General features: G+C 29.7%; 3 protein-coding genes across 5 annotated transcripts; 2 read left to right on the top strand and 1 right to left on the bottom strand.

The window, feature by feature from the left end:
- The first annotated feature begins 3,518 nt into the window (after window positions 1–3,518).
- LOC101212988 (probable ribose-5-phosphate isomerase 1) lies at window positions 3,519–4,948 on the top strand. Its single transcript, XM_004150809.3, has one exon. It carries the CDS (start codon window positions 3,782–3,784, stop codon window positions 4,598–4,600), a length of 819 nt encoding a protein of 272 aa, XP_004150857.1. The 5' UTR covers window positions 3,519–3,781; the 3' UTR covers window positions 4,601–4,948.
- A 4,025-nt stretch (window positions 4,949–8,973) lies between these two features.
- On the top strand, window positions 8,974–12,232 carry LOC101213226. Of its 3 annotated transcripts, none has more exons than XM_011657161.2 (8): window positions 8,974–9,536; window positions 9,993–10,256; window positions 10,706–10,777; window positions 10,946–11,013; window positions 11,102–11,252; window positions 11,351–11,431; window positions 11,519–11,605; window positions 11,728–12,232. In XM_011657161.2, exons 2-8 carry the CDS (start codon window positions 10,002–10,004, stop codon window positions 11,827–11,829), a joined length of 816 nt encoding a protein of 271 aa, XP_011655463.1. In that variant the 5' UTR covers window positions 8,974–9,536; window positions 9,993–10,001; the 3' UTR covers window positions 11,830–12,232. The 3 variants fall into 3 exon arrangements, with proteins under 3 accessions (XP_011655463.1, XP_011655462.1, XP_031740863.1); XM_011657160.2 differs by having other exon boundaries at window positions 9,954–10,256; XM_031885003.1 differs by having other exon boundaries at window positions 8,976–9,536; window positions 10,057–10,256.
- A 2,333-nt stretch (window positions 12,233–14,565) lies between these two features.
- Window positions 14,566–15,447, bottom strand: LOC101213469 (hypothetical protein). Its single transcript, XM_004150811.3, has one exon. The coding sequence runs from the start codon at window positions 15,354–15,356 to the stop codon at window positions 14,832–14,834; it is 525 nt and encodes a 174-aa protein (XP_004150859.1). The 5' UTR covers window positions 15,357–15,447; the 3' UTR covers window positions 14,566–14,831.
- Window positions 15,448–21,994: the final 6,547 nt, after the last annotated feature.

The raw sequence follows: 21,994 nt of genomic DNA, 5'->3' as shown, positions 1-21,994 counted from the left end.
AGCACCACTAGTTTTTTTATTGTTTCCCTTTTATCTTCCACTTTTCTCTACAAATGTGGATCGGAAGATAATATTTAATTGGTTGAGCATAAACTCTCACCTATATTGATTTTAGTTTTAGAGTTTGAGATTTGGGATGGATTGCTATATTAGTTTTTGAAGGTTGCCGTGGGACTTGTCCTATGATATGTTTGTCTATCTTGTCACTTCAAAAAAAGTGTCATACATAACATCGTAAGAATATATTATTGCCTCTATGAGGTTGTTGAGAGTGTAGATTTTATTAATATCGATATGTGAGATTGTAAAGTGTTGACGACCGTAAGGTGGTGTTTCGATTATCTTCACTCTCACTTAAAGAGAAAACTTAAATATCCCAAATGAAAGAAGTTTCATTTAAAGTTGGAGATTGTTGTATTTTTTATAATATATATTATGTTTTTTTTTTTAAATCTCCTCAAGATTATTAAAGAAATTATATTACAATTCTTGTCAATATCAGGGATTTGATGATTGGGTGGTTGATGGCCTAATATATATATAGTAAAAAGATATTATATTGCAATCTATCTCGTCAAGTCATTCTTAGATTTTTTAGATTTCTTTGATTGATTTCTTGGGGATAATTGCCACACATCATATTATTTGGATTGTCATGAACCTTTCTTATAAATAACTGCTTGACTACCTTGATATTTGTATTGAGAAAAAATCAAGAGGAAAAATCACGTAGTTGTATACCTCAATCAACATATTCAATTGCAAGGTAAGTCTTTACCTTCAGTTGAAGAATATTTTGTGTGTACTGTTCAACACTTCGGTTCAAAAAAAGTTTGATCTATGAATATGGGGAAGGACGAGATTATAATGAAAGACTTAGTTGATATGAAGATTTGATTATTAATTTCAGAGGAGCATGATGTCTAGTAATTATATAAATGTTACTAGAAGTGTCAATCCTAGCTAGGGTAGCATTGTGTGAAGATCTATATTGATTTATAATATTATATATGTTTCGTATCATATTGATTTTAGCATACTTATAAACTTATACTCGTTTGAATCTTAATAAATCAATTTTTTCCATTTGAACATAAAAGCTCTCCAGATATAAGTAATTTTCACTAAAATAAGTTATTGTGTTAAATTTCTCCTCTTTTACTGTTTCTTTAGTTATCAACCTTGCTTTTAATTTTGGGAACCAACATTTCGAAAATATAATCTATTTTTACTTTTTCAGTGAGATCAACTTTCTTGTTCTCACTTGCAAGCAACTCGATACACAAGTGGTATTGCATCGAATTGGATTATCAAACTTTGTATTCAACTTTACTTTTTTTTTTTTTTAATGTTTTTGGAATTGTTGTAACTTTGGTTTATTGTTACATGCTTTATTAGATAACACCTTTTTAAGAAACCGTCTACAAGGCATCATACTAATGAAAATGTTGCTCCTTATCTGCATACCCATAAGCATCATCTTATTCTGTCAATGGGAAACTTATGTCTCATTTTCAATAATCTTTTCTTTAAAGAACGAAGGATCACTAAATCTTTGCTCAAATAGCGGTTCATTTGTCTAGCTCTTGTTCAAGTCAACTTTTTTCAAATAAAGCTCAATTATGGATCTTAACTATGACTATATCCTCCAAGGCTCACCACTTCTTTTATTAGAAACTTGAAGATTCTACCAATATGGGTTAAGTCGAGGACATAAGGTTTGATAGCATTTTGGTAATAACAACGGATCTCCACATATTTATACGTTGTTATGATATTATTGCGTGATTTGGGCGTAAGCTTTTAGTATCACTTACAAATCTTTTATGTCATTAAAAGTTATTATATTCGCTTATATATTATAATAAAGGGATTTTTAGAAAAGTAGGTTAGTGGAACACAATGCTAAATGGATCAATAATATGAATGAAGAAAAAGAAAAGAAAAAGTGAAGATAACAATGTGCTTAGTAATGTCAACCATTGATTTGGGAATATGCTCATAAAAGAAAAGGATGAAAGTGAAAATTGAGATATTTGGTCAATCCTTTTCAAGATTTAATTAATATAAGAACAATAATAATAATTAATATATGTGTGTATTTGTAGAAAAGGCAAATAATGCTGATGCCTTCCATCTCTCATTTCCAAAATCTCTTTTTGCCAAAAAATCTTACCAATAGCTTTCCAAGAAGCCTTTTTCTCTTTGAGAATTGGACCACCATTTTGTACCATACATGTAATTCAAGTCAAGATAGCTCATATTTGTTTCTAGGGAAATAGGGATTGAACTTTATGGGAAAATGTAATAAAATAGGGATGAAACTTTATGTCTTATGGGGAAGAACTTCTCTATATGATCTAATCTACTACCCATCTGTCAAATTGGAATGTTTGAATTGTCTACTGAAACACAATGAGAAAACAATTAAAATCTCATTTTCATTATCATTGAATTCTTTAAATAAGAATTTCATCTTAAACATAAAAAATTTAAAATATAACTTAAGATAAATGTTAAAAAGTGTACCATAATGATTGTTTTGCCATCATTAACTACAAATAATTGTCACTATTTTGATAGTTTTTTCTTTCTAATTGTATCATCATGCCCTTGGGGATGAATCCAAAATATATGTTTTATTTGCCATAAATGGAACAACTTACATGGAACATAAAAATAGACTTTAGTTAGAGTTTGCTTTAAAAAAAAATTGCTACTTTGACCTAGTAACTTGTTGATGTATATTTTTAGATGGATGTTAATCTTTATACACAATTTCATGAATATATACATACACATGTTCAAATTTAAATTTGTCTAAACAAAGGATTCTCATTCATTTTTGGAATAAATTAAAAACCCAAAAATACTTTTTAAAACAAATTTCAAAGGTCAATGGTAATATAGTATGAATATTTCAAAGTGTAGAGCATCCATTAAAAACTTATCCTAAAGTTAAAGTTGAAGGAATATTTGGTATAATTAATTAAATTCCTTGTTTTTTTTTTTTTAATGGTTGTTGGAAGATGTAAAAACCGAATTCTAAAGTCTTTATCTTGGAGGCGTGAATGAACAAAGCTCTCTCAAACACTATTCCACACATGCATCCTCTATTTTCTTTTGTTTCCTTCCTATTTTTCCATATCACAACTTAATATTATACAAATATTTTCTAAGTCAATATATTCAAGATTTTAGAAGTTTGATTTGGGATGGGCAATAAACTTTTCTCAACATAATTTTCAAAAGTATTAGTAGGGTTTGGGATTTACAGTATTTTCTTTTTTTTTTTATTTTATAAAATGAAAGAAAGACAAAAACAAAAGAATTATTAAATGGAATCTGTATCCCAACCTTTTGCTTAAAATACGCCAAAAGCAAGGATTTATTAATTTATTAATTATTCTTTTTGAAAAAGAAAAAAAAAAGAAAACAAATATTATTTATAATTTAGGCGTTTTGATTCTTTTTGAACTTCAGAGGACCGGTAGCCTTTTTTCCAGCCTTATAAATTCCCCATTTTCCCTCTCTTTCTCGAGAACCAAACACAAATCTCCCCCTTCTTCTTTAAACCCTATCTTTCTCTCTTCTTCTCTCTATCGCTTCGCTTCCATTTCTCTCCGCCACACATTCTCAATCCCTTTCCCTATCCCTCACCTTCATTCCATTCTCTTCCCTTAACCCTTCTCCCCCATTTCCCATTTCCCTTTCTCCTTCATGAATCCCCTGTTTCCCTAACCTCCTTCTCTCTGTTTTTGTTCCTCTTTCCTCCACAACCATGGCTATTCCTTATTTCCCCAAATTTATGGGGTCTGATAATTCCTCCATCCCTCTTCTCCCTCCTTCTTCCCTCCCTCTCTCTCCCCCCATTTTCACACAAGACGATTTCAAGAAGGCCGCCGCTTACAAGGCTGTCGAATTCGTTCACTCCGGTATGGTTCTCGGTCTCGGAACCGGCTCCACTGCCAAACACGCCGTCGACCGTATCGCTGAACTTCTCCGTCTAGGCAAGCTTAAGGACATCGTTGGAATACCCACTTCCAAAAAAACCCACGACCAAGCCGTTTCGTTGGGTATCCCTTTGTCCGATCTTGATTCGCACCCTGTCATCGATCTCGCTATCGATGGCGCCGATGAGGTCGATCCTCATCTCAATTTAGTGAAGGGTAGAGGCGGTTCTCTTCTCCGTGAGAAGATGGTTGAATGTGTTTGTAAAAAGTTCATTGTCATTGTTGATGAATCTAAGCTTGTGGAGTTCATTGGCGCTAGTGGCCTTGCTATGCCTGTTGAGGTTGTGCCCTATTGCTGGAAATTCACTGCCTTTCGTCTTCAGAACCTTTTCGAAGACTCCGGTTGCATCGCGAAGCTTCGGACAGTAGGTGGAGAAGATGGGGAGGAGCCTTATGTCACGGATAATGAGAATTACATAGTGGATTTGTATTTCAAGAAAGATATTGGCGATTTGAAGGTCGCCAGTGATAGAATCTTACGGCTAGCCGGAGTTGTTGAACACGGTATGTTTCTTGATATGGCTACGACAGTTATTATTGCAGGAGAGTCAGGGATGACAATAAAGAATAAGGAAATAGAGCAATAACCCACTAATGGGATGAGCGTAGATTCAATCTAGATGTTATAAAATTTTGATTCTGGAGAAGTTTAGAGATGAAGAAGAAGGAGTTTGGTTTCATAGAATCGAACCCTTTGATTATATAAACACGAAAAAGAAAGTGAGAATCAAAGAGGGTTACTGTGGTTGTGATTGTGACTGTCTTTGATTTTACAATATGTTTAGTTTAGATAGTTAGTTTGTGGTGGGTTATTTAATATAGAAAGGATGAGGGGCAGTCCAATTCAATCCAATGTTTGAAGATTGTCATGTCATATTAGATTTCAAATAGTAATAACTAATAACTTATAAAAATCAGCCCCATTATTCTTTGCACTTTCTTCCTGTTATTATTATTATTATTATTATTCTTATTATTCTTATTCTTATTATTATTATTTTGTATGAGATATTCAGATTTTGGGATTTTTGGTATGCAATTCAAATCCCCAATTTGGGTGGGGGTTAGGAAATTTGAACTTTGACTACGATTACAGGACACATACATGGAATCAGCAGGTGGGTTCAACTTTTAATGCATTTTAATTGGGTAGCGATCAAATCATAACTATATTAGATGTCTTGTACTCATTGACATAGTTTTACTTTTATTGCATTTTAATTTCCTTAATTACCTTCTCAAGAGTTTATAATTGGTCAATATAATTTGCATGAAATGTCTACTCAATCAAACAGGTTCGATCTATTTCGATATCTGTATACCAGTTTTTTATAAAAGTTCAGAACGAAAGTGTTCTAATATAAACTTAGGGATATATTTTTAAATATTTGGCTAATGAAATGTCATGCTAAAATTTCAATAGAAAAAATGAGGTTGCGATTCAAATAGAGGAATCAAAATGATGAATAGAATTAGAGAAGGTGAAGTAAGTAAAAACCTTACATGAATTTAAACAATACTATCTTGAGACTTCAAAGTAAAATAGAAGATGTTTATAATGGTCTAAGACCATTCATAATTATTAATTCATATTTTGTTATTTTTTGTTAGACCAAGGAGTGATAAAATAGTTATAAAATAAAATACGGTAATAGTTTTATGAATGAATTCTTGGGTTGTTAACTTTTTTTAACACTTAATTACTTTGAAATTTTAAATCTTGCTTTCTATGATTTTTAGAAAGAAAAGAAAAAGAAAAAGTTAAAAGGGTTATTAATAACACTAACAAAGATTATGGATGTTGGTTGCTCAACATCAACATATACAATTATATTTAATGATGCGTCAAATAATCGTATTTGAATGTATTTGAGGTATGTATTTTTTCGTATATGTTGAATATATGTTTAAACTAATTTTGCATGCATGAGTGTGATTTAGATAAATAATGAAAAACTTCAACATCTAATAGTGGAGATATGTTTAAATGTACAATCAGGTTTTTTATCTTATTAAAATCTCATTAATTTCAGTTTTCTTTTCTCATTACTACAACTATTTTAGTAAAAAAAGAAAAATGGATATATATTGTGATCTTTTAAAAATTATCTATAAACTAAAATAAACTATAAGTGTGTCAAGTGCAGCACAGGTGCACCAAAAAACAAAAAATAAAAAAGGTAAAGCTTGCAAGGCCCATTATGTAAGCCCATTAGTATGGCTTTTCTTGTGAGAGGCCCATTATCTTCCAACTTGTTCCATTTACCAACTCCAATAATTAACAATAATTCATCTACCGTTAAAAGGATAATAATAATAATAATAATTGTAATGCTTATGTTTAAACCATGGGTTTAAATTTGGAAATCTTGGAAGAAAACTAAGTGAGATAGAGTGAGAAATAAGAGTTAGATAGAAAGAGTAAACTTAGACATTAATTCATAATATTCTTCTCTTGTGATTTAGTTCACCTATGGCTTCAACTTTATTAATTAGTATTACTTCTTCCATTTCCTCATCCTTATGCTTATAATCATCCCTTCCTCCCTATCTATATACTTTTCTATAACAATAATCAAATTTCTCTGAGTGTTGCCCAATTTATTGACCTGCTTATCTAAAAAACTATATATACATATATATATATATATACTATAACTACAAATTACGACTATTTTATTAAAGGAAAAAATTCTTTCTTAAAAATATTTGCAAAATATAAAAAAATCTCATATTCTATTCATTATAGACACTAATAGATTTTTATCAATATCTATTAATGTACTTGTAGCCATTAAAATATTTTGGTTCATTATACTATATTTGAAAATATTTATTATTTAAATTCAATTTAATGATTTAGTCCTAGTTTTTTTTTTTATTTCTCAACTATATTTATTTTGAAACAAATCCACTTTTTTTTTTTTTTGCCTAAAGGATTGTTCATATGAAGAGGAACGTAAAGAAACAAAAGCATGGACCAATAATGATGATATATATTTTAACTTTGTTTATTATTTCTTCTCTCAAACTTATTGTTGAATGAATGATATATTTATAATTGGTAATTTCTCAAATTTACCATTACTGTTTAAAAAATGCTTAATTTAGTAGGTTTTCTTCATTATTTTGTTTGGTTCATCTACCATCAAATGATTTGTTTTATTAAACTATTTAGCTAAGACACAAAGTATCACTTCAATCATTTTTGCTTCAATCTACCAATTAACTATTGTTGAACTAAATATCTCGAACATTTGATGTATATATGATTCACACTTTCAAACTAAAAACTCATTTTCTTTCAAGTGTAGTGTTGGAGTGTCATGCACGTATTTATAAATATTTTAAAGTATGTTATCATTATTTTAAGTACATGTTATGTTACTAAAAAGTTTAAGTTAGATGAACAAAATTAACACGTACATGTGAGTTGTTTGAAACTTGAAAACATTAAAAAGCAAACTTAAGGGCATCATATGTATGAATTTTGTGGTTCAAAATTTTTAAACCTTTTTTTATTTAGAAAATGAAATAACAACATTAAATTGATAATTAATAATTAATGGGTCATGTAATCACTATTTCCTGGACACGTGTATAAATAATATAGTATATATAGTAAAATGTAAATAATTGAAACCTTTATTGGACGAATGATTGGTGGAATAATGAAACATGTTGGTTCAACTACACCTCTTTGATCATACAATATATAATTTAGAAATTGTTTTTAAGGTTTAGGTATTATTCCTAAAAACCTAATTTCTTTTTCATGCCTAAACAAATCACCATAAAGAGTGCTACAATAATATAACAAACATTAGATGCAATCAATTTATACTTTGAGTTATATCAATTTATACATGTATCGTTATTTTTTTCTCTTATCGTTCTCCTTCTTTGTGCATTTACTTGATGAAACTAACCAAGAAAATTAACAAAATGTTGAAATGCTCTTTTTTTTTATTTATTGATTTGTTCATTTTTTAGAAATTATGAAATAAAAAATAGACAATTAATCTATGGTTTGAATCTATTTTGATAATTTTTTTTAGTAAAATTGTCCATTTTTTCTTGTTTCAAAATTATGTGGTTGGAATGGTTTCATTTTGTATTTGTTAAGCGAAAATGTCAACCAAGAAATAATATCAAGTTTTATTTTTTAAAAAAACAATAAAAAAATCAATCAATCCAAATCGATTTTTTTATTCTTTTAGTGATTAATTAAACTCTTTATTTTTCATTTTGGATAAAAAATGAACTATTAACTAAAAAATAAAATTTCAAACTTGAACATTATTTTTTAAAATATTGGGAAAAATGGATTAAAAAAAACATATAGTCCCAAAAGGTTATTGTAAATTTAATATTTAAAAACTAAAAACAAAAAGAATGAGAAAATTATCAAATGAGTTTTGTTTTGTTTTGTTTTTTTTTTTATAGGTTTTGAAAATTAAACTTATAACCGCTTTATTTATATGCATAAGATTCTATAAACTGTAAACTTTATAAAATGATTTTTGAACTAAAAACTAAAGTAAGAGATGAATACACTTGAAATGAAAATTATAGACGGTGATAAAGATAGAGGGAGAATACATATATTTTTGGTTATCTTTCAATTTTATTTCCAACCTTTTGAAATATTCATTTACATCTAACATCTATTGATTGTATTCCAATAAATTTCTTGCCATTAATAAAAACTAATTTGTCCCAAATCTTTAACAAACAACTCCTCATTTGGAAGCAATTATTATTAATAATAAAAACTAATGAATTTAAGAATAAATTATTTTTCTATCAACTTATTCAAAGTTCAAATAAAATAAAATAAAAAAATTTCACTTTTTCTTATGAATATAATTTTGCATTGGACTTTGAATAACAATTAAAATTTAGATATTAAAAGTAAAGACCATTACAAGTTAGAAGAGGTGTTCTTAATGTTGAAAATTAAATTTTAGGTAATGGTCAATCGAATTAATCACTCGTACAAATATCTCCAAAACTTAGGAGGTACATCATTCTGCTGTTTTTTGTAATTCATTCCATCTCATGCAATTAATTCACAATATAACCAAGCTGAATCTCACAATTTCTTGATGTTTTTCATCATAAAAGACCAAAGAGAGAAGCATTTTTTGACCCCATTTGATTAGCTCATGCAATGATGCGGCTTCAAACCGCAAAATGAGAGAGAGCCATCATGGCTGGCGGCCCCTCTTCATCTCTCTCTGTAACATTTGCCGCTTAACATAAGTGGGAAAATTTCTAGCAATATATAACAGGCACCCGAAGTGTTTGATGAAATGCCAAGCTGAGAATTATGGGCAGAAACTTATTTTCATAGCTTCTTTTTCTTGGTTCTCTTGATGCCACAAAGCTTGGAATACATTCATCCATGTGTCACACCCACCCATTTATCTTCTTTCCGAAAACTCTGGCTAATTTCCTTCAGAAACATCGGAGGGGGGCATACCAGTTTTCTTTGCTTCAACAAGATTCCATCCCCTTCTTGTAAGTTTCTTCCTCCTTTCTTTCCTTTCTTTATTGGTTTCCCTTTTGTTATATTCCCGTGTCCTCTGTTTGATTCTTTTGTCTTTCATCATGCCTTTTCTGTTCTGGGTGTTTACTTTCCTCCATTCAACCCTTTTCTTGTTCTAAACTTTTGTCTCTACTTTTTCCTGTATTTCTCTTCTGGGTTTCCGTTAGGAAGGTTATTGGTGGATGGTGGAGTTTTAAATTAACATATAGCTCTGTTAAGGATATGGGTATCCTATGGTCTTTTGTTTGTTGTAGCCGGTATTTCCTATTTATCTAGTTTTGTCGTTGCCTCTCGTGTTTTATTTAATCCTTAGTCTTATGTTTTAGAACTTAGTCCATTCGTTGGAAAGAAACAAGGCTTTATTTCTTATATCTCTGGTCTTTGGTCAGTTTAAAGATTGTGAAATCATTTTTTCCTGATATTGGGAGTTTTTGAGTATGGGGGATCACTTTGTTTTGCTGGTTGATCGGTTGTTGACGGAGTCGACATTAGAAGCAGCGATTGAGAGTCGAAAGCCATCGACGGAAGCGACCTCCTCTGCCATGGATGGTTTGAAGAGGGACAAGTCTTCCACAGATATGGGATTTGATAACGTACAATCTCCAAAGAAAATTGTGGAATGTAGAATATGCCAAGATGAGGATGAAGACTCGAACATGGAAACACCCTGCTCGTGCTGTGGCAGCCTTAAGGTGTGTTCATGAACTCATTGCTGATCATTGAGTGAAATTGGCAAATTTTCCATCTACAATCTACATAACAAATATATCTGATTTTCTTGTGCCTTACATTTGATTTATATATGGAGCCCAGTGACAATTTTCTTTACATTTTTTAAAAGCAAGCACATTGATGTATGTCATAGTTGTCATTGTAGTTCACTTTAGCAACACGGATGCATCGTTCTAATGCACCTTTACTATGAAGTTTACACCTCAAACAAAACTCACGTTTCCAAACTATGCTGCTTTTAATTTCTATATCAATTATATTTCTCCATATCTGAAAATCTCTTCCGTAACTATATATTGTGCCTCAAATAGTTTTATCATTTTCATAATAGTTTCCGACAACTGCTGATATTTTGATCCATGGATATCCACATGCAAGTTTTCTTGACATGTTCCATTGAATTTTGCAGTATGCACATCGAAGATGCATACAGAAGTGGTGTAACGAGAAGGGTGACACAATTTGTGAAATATGCCGCCAGGTGAGTGCAGTGTTTTTTAGTTCTTTTCTCCTAGTTTTGTTATTTTTTCAAGCAATTCATCTATGTAAAATTGCAATCTTAAGCAGAATCACCTTTTCACCTCGGGCATATCAGTTTGTTTAATGGAGTCTGTATAATGAAACTGAAATGTGGAACTATGATTTGCAGCAATATAAACCAGGTTACACAGCTCCTCCTCCATTATTCGAAATGGGGCGTATCCCAATGAACTTCAGGTAATGTTCTTGCAATAATTGTAATGTTTTTTCTGCTTGAACTTGAGAATTTTCTGAATTCCTTTGATTGACCTCTTTTTCATTGCAGAGGGAACTGGGAGATTTCTAGAAGGAACTTGGATAATCCGAGCTATATAGCAATGGTTTCATCAAACCGTAACGTTGCTGATTCTGGCTATGATGAGTTCTCAGCGTCTGCTGCAACCAGCGTGCTATGCTGTCATTCAGTTGCTATCATTGTAATTTTTCTCTCCCTGTATACACAAAGTTCTTTCCAAAATCACAATTAATTTAATGGATGTCATCCAAATTAACTTAATTCTGTTTTTCTTTGTAGTTCATGGTTCTTCTGGTTTTGAGGCACTCTCTTCCCCTCATATTCAATGAAAGCGGTAGTCACACTTTCCCTCTGCTTCTGGTAAGAAATCTTACATTATCTTTGTTTTCAAACAAATGCAAAACCAATATTTCTTCCTAAAGTTCAATTATTCCCCATTAATGACAGACCATATGCCTACGAACTTTTGGGATCTTTCTACCAATATATGTCATGTTCAAAGTAGTCTTTGCAGTTCATCGCCGCCGACTTTTCGTAAGCGCCTGAAACAATCTAATGAATCATTCCCCTTCAATTAACAGACATGTTCGTAATATCCTCTCAGTGACAATTCTACTATATTTATGTTTTTTTTTTTTTTCGGTGTCTATGATTAGCTGGCTACATCTCCTAGTTCACTCATTAGTTCATCCAGTATTGCTCGGAGTTCAACATCCCAATCGCCCCAACCTCAGCCTTACATTATCCGTGTTCGGTAAGTTTTATACCAGCTAGAAGAAATTTGATTTAGAGGCTGAAAGATGGTGTAGCTATGGGGATATCTTAATGCAGAAAGTTTCATGGCTGTATCCTTGTCAGCTTCAAGTAAATATGGTGGAAAGACCAATTGTAAAGGTTAGAAAAGAGAGAAATTTCTCAAAAGTGAAAAAAAAGGTTAGATGTTTGATGTTATGCAGTTGATTAGAATGATTGCTTGTGTTAGAAATTCTCTGTACATAAAAGGAAAATACAAAAGAAAAGATATCTGTGTATATATATGGTAGCCCTATGTATAATTGGGCCAATCGTGTAATGCTTCAACTCATTTTTTTTTTAGAAAAAAAAACTTAAACAAATACTGGGTGTTTATCTGAACTTATGATATCTTGGTTGATTAAATTATATTCCATTGGCTTATATTTTAACTTCGGTAGGTCTAAATTGTGACAGCATATTTTAGTTTTTAAAAATGTAGCATTTTTTTTAGTTTCTCGTATAAAAAGCTAATTATTTGTATCAAATGACCTAGTTTGGTTTAATTAAACAATGTTTGGATTATGGGAGCAATAATAATTGGGGTTTAAATAATATTCATTTTAACCTTTCAAAGTTTAAGTTAGTATTAATTTTGAATGGGTATCAGTCAAGTTAAAAGGAAAGAATGACGTTCTTCCTTTAGGGGTTCTTTTTTTAATATGGATGACATCTAGATGTAAGTTGAAATGAAATTTAATGGCCTTATGTTGACATCAACCGCCTTTGAATTTACAAAAACAATTTCATCTGTACGTGAGATCAGTCATTTACAGACCTCTTATTTCAATTTGTACGTTCTTGTACTTGTGCTAGGTCGATGTAATATTCAAAATTTTCACCACGTACTTTTTTCTCACTCATGACTAACTTGTTATTTCTCTTTTTAGTTCAAAGCACTCATTTCTCGTTTAAGATTCTCGTATCTAGATATCATTTCTCGTTCGTGTATAATTTCTCATTCCACTTTCTTGTTCTAAGTATCTATTTCTTGTTTCTTTTTGTTCTTAATCTTCTTTCTCTTTCTAGTTTCTGCATAATGATTTTTAATTTTGGAGAATAGAGAAGAACGTAAACATAAAAATAGAAGAAGAAAACAACACAAAAAAGAAAGAAAAAAAAAGTGTGGATTTGTAGGATGATACATACGGCGAAATGTCAAAACACATTTATTTTTTAACTCGAGCTATTTTTCATTTGACCCCTTATAGCCTCTACACAATTATTCACATCTCTTACAAGAGAGTGCTTGTTAAAGTTATCTTTTAATGTCTAACTAACTCATATCAAAATGAACGGAGATTAAAAAAAATTCTAAAATGGATAAAAATCATGAATGGTTCGAGATTGTACTAAACATTATGTAGCCTACACCATGTCATGCGAACATTATCTATTTTTGTATGAATGTTTGTGACTTAAGGTCCTCTTCTTTGTTTCACACATGAAGATTTAATCAACCAGAGCCAAGATTACAAGAGTTTACAAGAGTAGAAGAATGATTCTATATCACTTGGTAGTGATTTTGGTTTTCACCCAAAAAAAAAACCTTGTACAAACATAGATAGTCGTCTTATTTCCAACAAAAACAAGTGTTAGAATGTAGAATTCAAAATATCTAATAATAATAATAATATATGTGTAGTGCGATTGTGTTTTAAAAATGTTATAAATATGAAGGTTTTAAAATGTGCATATGGTAATATAATACCTAATTCGAAGAAGATTTTGCATGCCATTGCCAAAAACAAAAAGTAATAATAATAATAAACACAATCAAATTCACAACCACAAGTACGGTCGTTGCTGTCAATTGACTTTTTCATCACCCCAAAAGACTCTTATGCCCTTCTACAAAACCCACCTCTTTATTATTATTATTATTATTATATATATATATAACACAATCAAATTTCTTACATATAATCTATAATTTTCTAAATATAAGATTTAAACTGACACGTAATTGAATCTTTTCAATTTATCTTGCCTACCTCTACAATTTATAATTCTCACTATATTCTACATAAATCAATGCAAGCAAGATCACATGCAAAACAAAAAAAGAAAAAAAATAATTATTAAAAAGAAAACAATCAAGGTTTATATTTTAATTTGATTCTACATAGTTTTCTTTAAAACATATTACATTTATTTAGGAAAATTGTGAGTTATATATATATAAAAGGATGGAAAAGAATACCATTAGATGTAGGTAAAAGAAAAAGGCAAAGTTTAACAAAAGAATATATATAAAGTAAAATGTAAAAAAAATGATTCGAACAACTTTGTCAGTTGAGATTGCACTTTTCCTTAGGATTCTTTTTTTCTTTTTGAAATTAAGGTCCAAACTCACTATCATAGAAATAAATATGAAATTTGTTAAGATTAGTCATTTAGATCCAACAAACTTAAGCCCCAAACCGATCTCCTTTTTTTTTCTTCCTTTGATTTTTTGAAGTCACAAACACAAATTTTAATCATACTTTTCCATTTCTCATGCCTCTTCTTTTGATTAAACCTAGAAAGAGATAGGGAGAGAGGAAAAGTAAATTGTAACCTCAACTCTCAACCACATCTCATCTCAATGCATCTTATACGTTTTATAGATGTAATTGTAAACATAACATCCATTCAAATGTAATTGCAAATATAACTTCTCTACTCTTAAATAAGATTGCGTTTGTACATGCTATTTAATATACATTGAGTAACATTTCTTACTTGATTTTAATTACCATTAGTTTTAATTTGAGGCTAATGATGAAAAAATGGGAATAGAGGAGAAGAGGCAAAACGGTGTCGTTTCGCCATTAAATAACTTCTGTTCAAATGAAATTTCAATCCCCCGTCGGAATTCATCATCTTCTTAAGAAAAAAAAAAAATCGAGATCATATCATATCATATCAAATCAGATCAGAAAAATTGAAGTTGGAATTTCATTACAATCTATTGAAATTTCCCTACCTATCTTGACCTAATCTGTTCTTCTTTAATCGTCTCCAACAATGGTTTTCTTGACCGGCAAACCGACAATCGATGCATCGGAAATCCCTCGACTCCTTCCAAACTCAACCTGGGTCCTTCATTTCCATCGCTAATTCTCGGCATCGCTTCCGATGCTTGAAGATTCCGATTCTCGTTTAAAACCCTAATCTTAGCGCTCGAAATCCGCCTGGCTGCAGAGTTGGCAGCCATGAAGAACGTGGCTAAATCCGCCGCTGTGACAACGGAGTTAACTCTCTTCATCGGAAACATTAGGTAGACGTTTCCGAATTCCAACTCCTCGTCAGCGGCGAGGGCGGAGAATCGGCGACCGATGTGGAGAGATTGGGCGTTGGCGAGAAAGTGACTGGGAGATTCGAGCATGAGCTCCGCCGCCTTCACCGAGTCCCGGAACTGGCGGACCTCGCCGCCGGGAAGAACGACCCTGACGGCCTTGGAATTCTTGATCAAGGGCGTTGCTAAGGCGCAAGAAATGTAATTCCCCATGGGGATGATGATGATGATGATGTTGAGAGAAGAAAAAAGGAGAGAAAGAAATAGAGAGAAACAGAGAAATGGATTCAAGTTTTGGTTGGAGAGAAAGAGAGAGGGTTTATATAGTAACGCCACCCGTAAATTCTTTACAATCGTTTGTATTTCCACATTAAAATTATTTACTTTAAAATTTTTGTGGTGAATAAAAATTTGTTTTTTTTTTTATAAAGAAAATAAAGATGCAGTGTTTTTTATTTTATTTCTGTAAATTATTAAAGAAAATATATAATTGTCACTTTCATATTTTAAGCTAAGGAAGGTAATGAATTTTTAGGATGAAGGAGAGATTTTTATAGATGGATGCATTGTTTTTCATCATTTAATGATGCATTCAACTTTTTTTCTTCTTTTTTATTTATGAATATATTTATATTTAGAAAATAACTCAATTAAAAAATTTAGAAACATTGAAAGGCTAAATTGAGAACAGATTACAAGATTTGATATCATACTCTCACTTATAAAATATTACAACTTTGTTGGATTGTGGGATTAGAAATATAAAAAAAAGAAAAAAATACCAAGGACATGTCAATTGTAATTATTCTAAGTGACTAATCATATGTTCTAATAGTCTAGTAATTATACGAGTAAGATTGAAATAAATATATAGATATTTATTATCTAATCAAGTCATCTGTCTTATTATTGTCGTATATACCTAGTGTTCAAATAAGACCTATTTCTTAATCTACGTGTCAAGTAAACATAGACTCTTAGTCACTATCTAACTCATCTTACGCTTGTCAAATAAAAGGTATGATTTTAAGATTTTTCTAATTTTCTTAATTTTCTTAATTTTCTAATTTTATTTATTTATATATTTATATTATTTTTAATATATTTTCTCTGTTCCTGATGTCTCGTTTTCACAACAGACTTATTTTAAACTAGAAAAATAATTCTAAAATTACTTCTTCTCTCTAAAATTATTTTTAAATATTTATTTAATTCAAAATGTAATATAACTACATACATTAATAATAAAAATAATGATAATTAAATGGATAGATATTCTAAACATGTTCTTGAAAGCTAAGGATCAGACGGTTGTATTTTGAAAACACAAAGACCAAATATATCTATTCTAAAAAAACTTAGGTTATACGTTGTGTTGATGTCAAATTTTGGTCGAGAAAAGGGAAGACATGTAATAAAACAAAGAAAAATGTTTGATGGAGCAGGAGTTGAAGGGTACTTAAGATACCTCATATAAAATCAGATATAGGGTTCATAATCTTTGTTGATAGATTGTATCTCAAACTCACGCCCTCACTCATATGATCATTGATGGAGGGGAAGGAAGTTGGTTTGGGCTTTCAACCCATACCATCGTATAGGTCAGGCTGGAATTCATCCCAAGTGAGGTGAAGGGTTATTTTGGCTCAAACTTCCATTAGCCCTTTTTCTTTAACCAATTTTTTCTTATAAAATATTTACTAATTTCTTATCTTACGAGGGCTCTACAATTATGGACAAATCGCATATGAATCTTCTTTGGTCAATTGGTCCAACATCCCTGCCATACATATAATATCTCATCCCTTTTAAGGCTTGATTTATGTTGGGTCTTTGACTCTCGTATTTTTCTTATGAACTCACCTTCGAGTGTGCTCGAGATCATCCATGTCCATACTCTTCCTTCCATTTTCTCTTGTTATCTTTTTACTATTTTACATTTGGTTCTAGAATCGGTCTACAGCAGGTTAGAAAAACTTAGAAATAAGTACACATGTTCTTCAAAATTTAATAACAAATTAAAAGAACATATTTTTCTCTATAATCAAGTTAGGTGTCATATTATAACTTAATTTATGTTCATGTTTCACATAATTTTTATAATATGATAAAGAAAAACATCCTAAGATTGATTTATTAACATAAATTTGGTTGTAAAAAAAAAAGAAAATGATAGGGAATTAGGAAGAAAAAAAGAGTAGGGAAATGGAAATGGAAATAGAAAGAGAAATAGAGGGAGTGAATAGAGAAGAAGAAAGGGGATGGAAGGGAAGGGAAGGGAAGGAATACGTGTCTAAAGGAAGAGCGCGTGAGGTGTGGGGGAAAGAAAAGGGTTTTGATTTTGTGTGAAGCTGTAATTGCGCGTGGGACCCAAAGAAAGCCACGTCCATACGAAACCACCACTCTCCGCTTTGACCCTTCCCCTCCATCCACCGCCGTCTTCCACCTTTTTTTCTTTTTTTCTTTTTTTTATTTCTTTCATTTTTCATTTTATTATTTATTATATTTAGTTTTCAATTTTCAAATTTCATGACACTTTCAAAACTTAAGAGTAGAAAGAATTGTTTTTATTTTTTCTCTCTTTCCTTCTTTAACTTCATAAATTAATTATTAAATCATTCCATTTAATCCTTTTTCCTACTATTGATTGATATCAATGTTCTTTTTTTTTTTTTTCTTGTAAGTTTTAGATTAAAAGGAATTTTGTTTTTGTCAATCATGTGATTCAATTATTGCATACATTTCAAATTCAAATCCACTTTTTTTTTTTTTTTTTTTTTGGATAGTGAATCTAATTTGCAATATATTATCGATTTGTTTATCCACCTACACTTTTGGGTAATTAGTTAGTCCTGATACTGTGTTTGTTTTGATTTCCTTCTTTATTTTGTTACTATATTTGTGTATTCGATTTTATTGGTTATGATTTGGATTTGGGAGGCATTTATTTCGATTTTTAAGATTCAACTTTTAAGATCATTCTTATCTGTTTTCTTAAGTGTTGTTTTACTGCTTTAAAGTACCATTTTAAAAATATTTAGCAATTTCTTAAGAGAACTAGCTTATAAAGACACTTGCAAATGAGATTTGTAGTTTTAATTTAGTACAACTTATTTAAGAGAAGAAAAAAAGTATAATTTATGAAAAACCTAAATAGTTAGTTGTAATTATCTGAGGAGGATACAAAATAAAATGAAAATAAATTTTTTTTAAAGGATATATAAAAGATGCATTTATCTATTTAAACATAATTCTAACATTATTATAGTGTAGTGTGTGATTAAAACATTTGACACATAGTTATATTACATGATATATTGATTGTTTAGTTAAGACAAATTTAACTCTATGATTGACGCTTTTTAATATTATTTATTGTCCTACTAAACAAATTGTTATAATTCTTATACAATATTTTTCTCAATGAGATAATGTATGTAATTCATTTTTTCTTTTAGTTAAATTTTGTGGTAAAATGAAGATTGAAACCTATATAGAACACATTAGTAAAATACTATATATGCATGAATGACCGAATTTTATATCCAAGTTGATGTTTATACCACTCCTATTTTATTGGTGGATTTAGAATATATGTGATTGTAAAAAGGTGGTATGAAGAACTTTTTCTTCAAACCTATTTGATTATGAATCACTTTTATTTAATTATTGGATAGAGGGAGAGAATTGAACATCTAATCTCGAAATTGACAGTATATACATGATCACATTTGAGATATTCATTTTATAATACATTAGCACTTAAAGTAGGGTTTAGAAAGCAATATGCGCTTAGAGCATAAATATAGTCAATTGAGTTAAGACATGTATATTCAACATGAACAAATCTCAAATTGACATTAACATGTATTATCAATCATGAAATTTGAAGTATGACTCTATACTGTTAAAAAAAACATTTAAATTATGCGATAATTTTTTTAAACTATTTATTCATAAACTTGTCTTTCTTTAGTTTATGAAAAAAAAAAAAACAATTGATTGTCTTCTTAGTTTATGTTTGAGATGCACTATATTATCGTTTGGGTATAGGATTTATGTGTTAGATTGTTAGTTTGTTTAACTTGAGCTTTTTATAAAAATGAGTTTAGGATTTAGAGTTGTATTATGTCTTATTATATATTATTATAGTTATTATTATTGTATCATGTAGGTACCATACTTTAAATATTATATTTTATAAATATAAATAGAAAAATACTTACCCCACCCCTTTTTTAAAAAGATGTGTTTGATTTTAAGTTACGTTATTCTTTATCCATATATCATTTTAGGGATGCGTACTAATACTATTCAACATGCACCAAATATGTGATATTAGGTTTAAAAGCCATACAATTGATACTAAGTAAGAAAATTTGATATTTGGAGATGATATTATAAAAGCATCTAGGAGTTTGTGATTTCTTAACACTATAATATTATAAATAAAGCGTATATCTAGGAGTTTGTGATTGCCAATTATAAGTCGTCATCATAATGATACACAGAAGAAAATATTGCTAACTTTGATATATGATTAATTCCAACAAAAATGATAATTATTATTATTAAAAAATGGTTCAAGAAGAAGGGCTAATCAAGCACACATTTATCAAAGAAGAGCTTCACAATCCTAAAAATGAATTAGACTGTATGAGTTATTGAATTGAATTTTCTTTTTAGGACATTTTTTCAAACAATACCTTCCTAATGTGTTCTACTAAAAACATTCGTGCTCAAAATTAGTAATTTAAAAAAAATAAGTATATGATTTAATAACTTATGAAACAAATAGGTTAAGAAAAATAGCACTAAAGTCGTTATGAGAAACATATATTAATATCAGTTTGTGATATAGAAAAAGTTTTGATTGAGAGTGGGAGTGATGATGTCTTTGGGTTAGGCAAAGTTAGTTTATTGTGAAAACACCGCCGTTGAGAGCGCAAAGTTAATTAATATTGATGAGTTTGGCAAATTTAATAGTAATGCCCTAATGGGTCAATATAATAATTAAGTAAACCCAATCAATATATATATATACACATAATCACATGTTAGGAAATTTCTAAGAATTTGGTAGGTTTTAGTTTATTTGACTTTGATTCTCCCTTCGTTTTTTGTGGACATAAACTCAGTCAACTTTTGTCAATTCTCTTTCTTTCAATACTCTCCTTTTCTATTTCTACAATTTCTCTTCATTCCTTATTTATTATTAACAATTCCCTTTTAAATCTTTTCTTTTCTATTATTCTTCTCAAATTCAACCAAAATAAAATTACAATATTTATAAATATACTAAAATTTCGTCGTCTCCATCACTAATACATTCAATATAGATGTCTATTATTGATATAAAGTGATATTATGTCAAGGATGTTTCATACCCAACAACATGAACAATCCATACTATTCAATCCAAATTATTTTTGGGTTCGATTGGATTGAATGATTTATGTTTTTCTTTAAATTTAGATGGACCTAATTCAACTTGAATTTCTAATGTTATATATATTATTATAATAGGTTTGTTTTTAAGCTTGTAATAGATAGGTTAGATTTTAATATTTAACGAAATTTTAATTATCTAAACAAATTTAAGTATTTTAAGTTAATAAAAGAAAAAGATTAAAAGAAATAACACGATAGCGATAATCCAACCCATCTCAACCTCAAACTCACGTGCATCCGTGGAATATTTTTCTATTTAGACAATTATCCATAATTTTTTTCTTTGAGTCGTTTTTCTGATAGAATTAAGTTTTAATTAGGAATGGGGTAGCTAGTACTAAATAATGAGAGATTTTATTTTTCTAAAATGTACCATCAAAGTCCTAATTATAGCATTAACTTTTGTGATAGTGAGTAATGTTGGAAACTTAAAACGTTTTCTCAACCTAACACATTAAAACTGACGGCGTGGCGTAACTGTAAAGTAAACTAACTCTTCAAAAACCTTCATTTTCTACTTTTGAGAATCTTAACTTTGTGTCTTCTTTTCATATCTTATTATTATTGTTGTTGAATGTTGTTCTTTTAATACCCATTTGATTGCTCTATAATAATATATATATCCTCATCACAAATTCACTTTCCTAAACCTAACTTTTGTACTTCTTTAGGGAAGTTTTAACCTAAAGAGAGGATCTGTTTGGTAATATCTCTCCAACCAAAATCAATTTATAGGGTTTTTTTATTACAAGAAATAACAATCATTTGCATTCCAAGTCTTAACTCAATATCATGTCCTTCCCATTGCCTACAACTTACAATCTAAGTCTTTCTTTATTTTATAACTAAGGAATATAAAAGGCTTCTACATATGATTTTATGGCTTTCAATGTTCAAATTACACAATATTATAGGTAAAGATAGGGTTATATATAATACACAATCTAAAACATTATTCATGAATAGATACAGAAGGGCCAACCACTACTTCCCTAATTTGTGCAATTCATACATATAAAAACTATGATTTCATGATACTCCATTATTGTTTTCGAGGTTTCTAAGAATGAAATTTTCAGTAGATCATCTAATATAGGATTGCTCACCAAATCAAGTTTTGCTTTGAAATTTTTGTTGTTAAGTCACTAAAATGGAAGTGTACACTTTGTTGGTATAGTAGTAATTTTCACGTTTACTTTCATATTTTTAGAATCCTTTTCATTTCAACTTTAATTATTTTGTACATTTATAACCATAAAAATTTTTTTTATCCTTTTTAATCTATCAATTATTAAAGATATATATATGTGTGTATTTTGTCCCATGCAAATTTGAAGAGAAAGATATAATACAATAATAATGGAACATGTATTAAAATAGATATAAAAAGACCATAAAGA

Source organism: Cucumis sativus, chromosome 5 (assembly GCF_000004075.3).
Source record: "Cucumis sativus cultivar 9930 chromosome 5, Cucumber_9930_V3, whole genome shotgun sequence".
NCBI lineage: Eukaryota > Viridiplantae > Streptophyta > Magnoliopsida > Cucurbitales > Cucurbitaceae > Cucumis > Cucumis sativus.
Note: the sequence above shows the minus strand (reverse complement) of the source record. Positions and strands in the feature narration are given on the sequence as shown.

Coding starts and splice junctions, on each gene's coding strand:
- LOC101212988 (XM_004150809.3), top strand. CDS start 3,782: ATGGCTATTCCTTATTTCCCCAAATTTATGGGGTCTGATAATTCCTCC.
- LOC101213226 (XM_011657161.2), top strand. CDS start 10,002: ATGGGGGATCACTTTGTTTTGCTGGTTGATCGGTTGTTGACGGAGTCG. Junction 10,778..10,945: donor TTTGTGAAATATGCCGCCAG/GTGAGTGCAGTG, acceptor TATGATTTGCAG/CAATATAAACCAGGTTACAC. Junction 11,432..11,518: donor ACACTTTCCCTCTGCTTCTG/GTAAGAAATCTT, acceptor CATTAATGACAG/ACCATATGCCTACGAACTTT.
- LOC101213469 (XM_004150811.3), bottom strand. CDS start 15,356: ATGGGGAATTACATTTCTTGCGCCTTAGCAACGCCCTTGATCAAGAAT.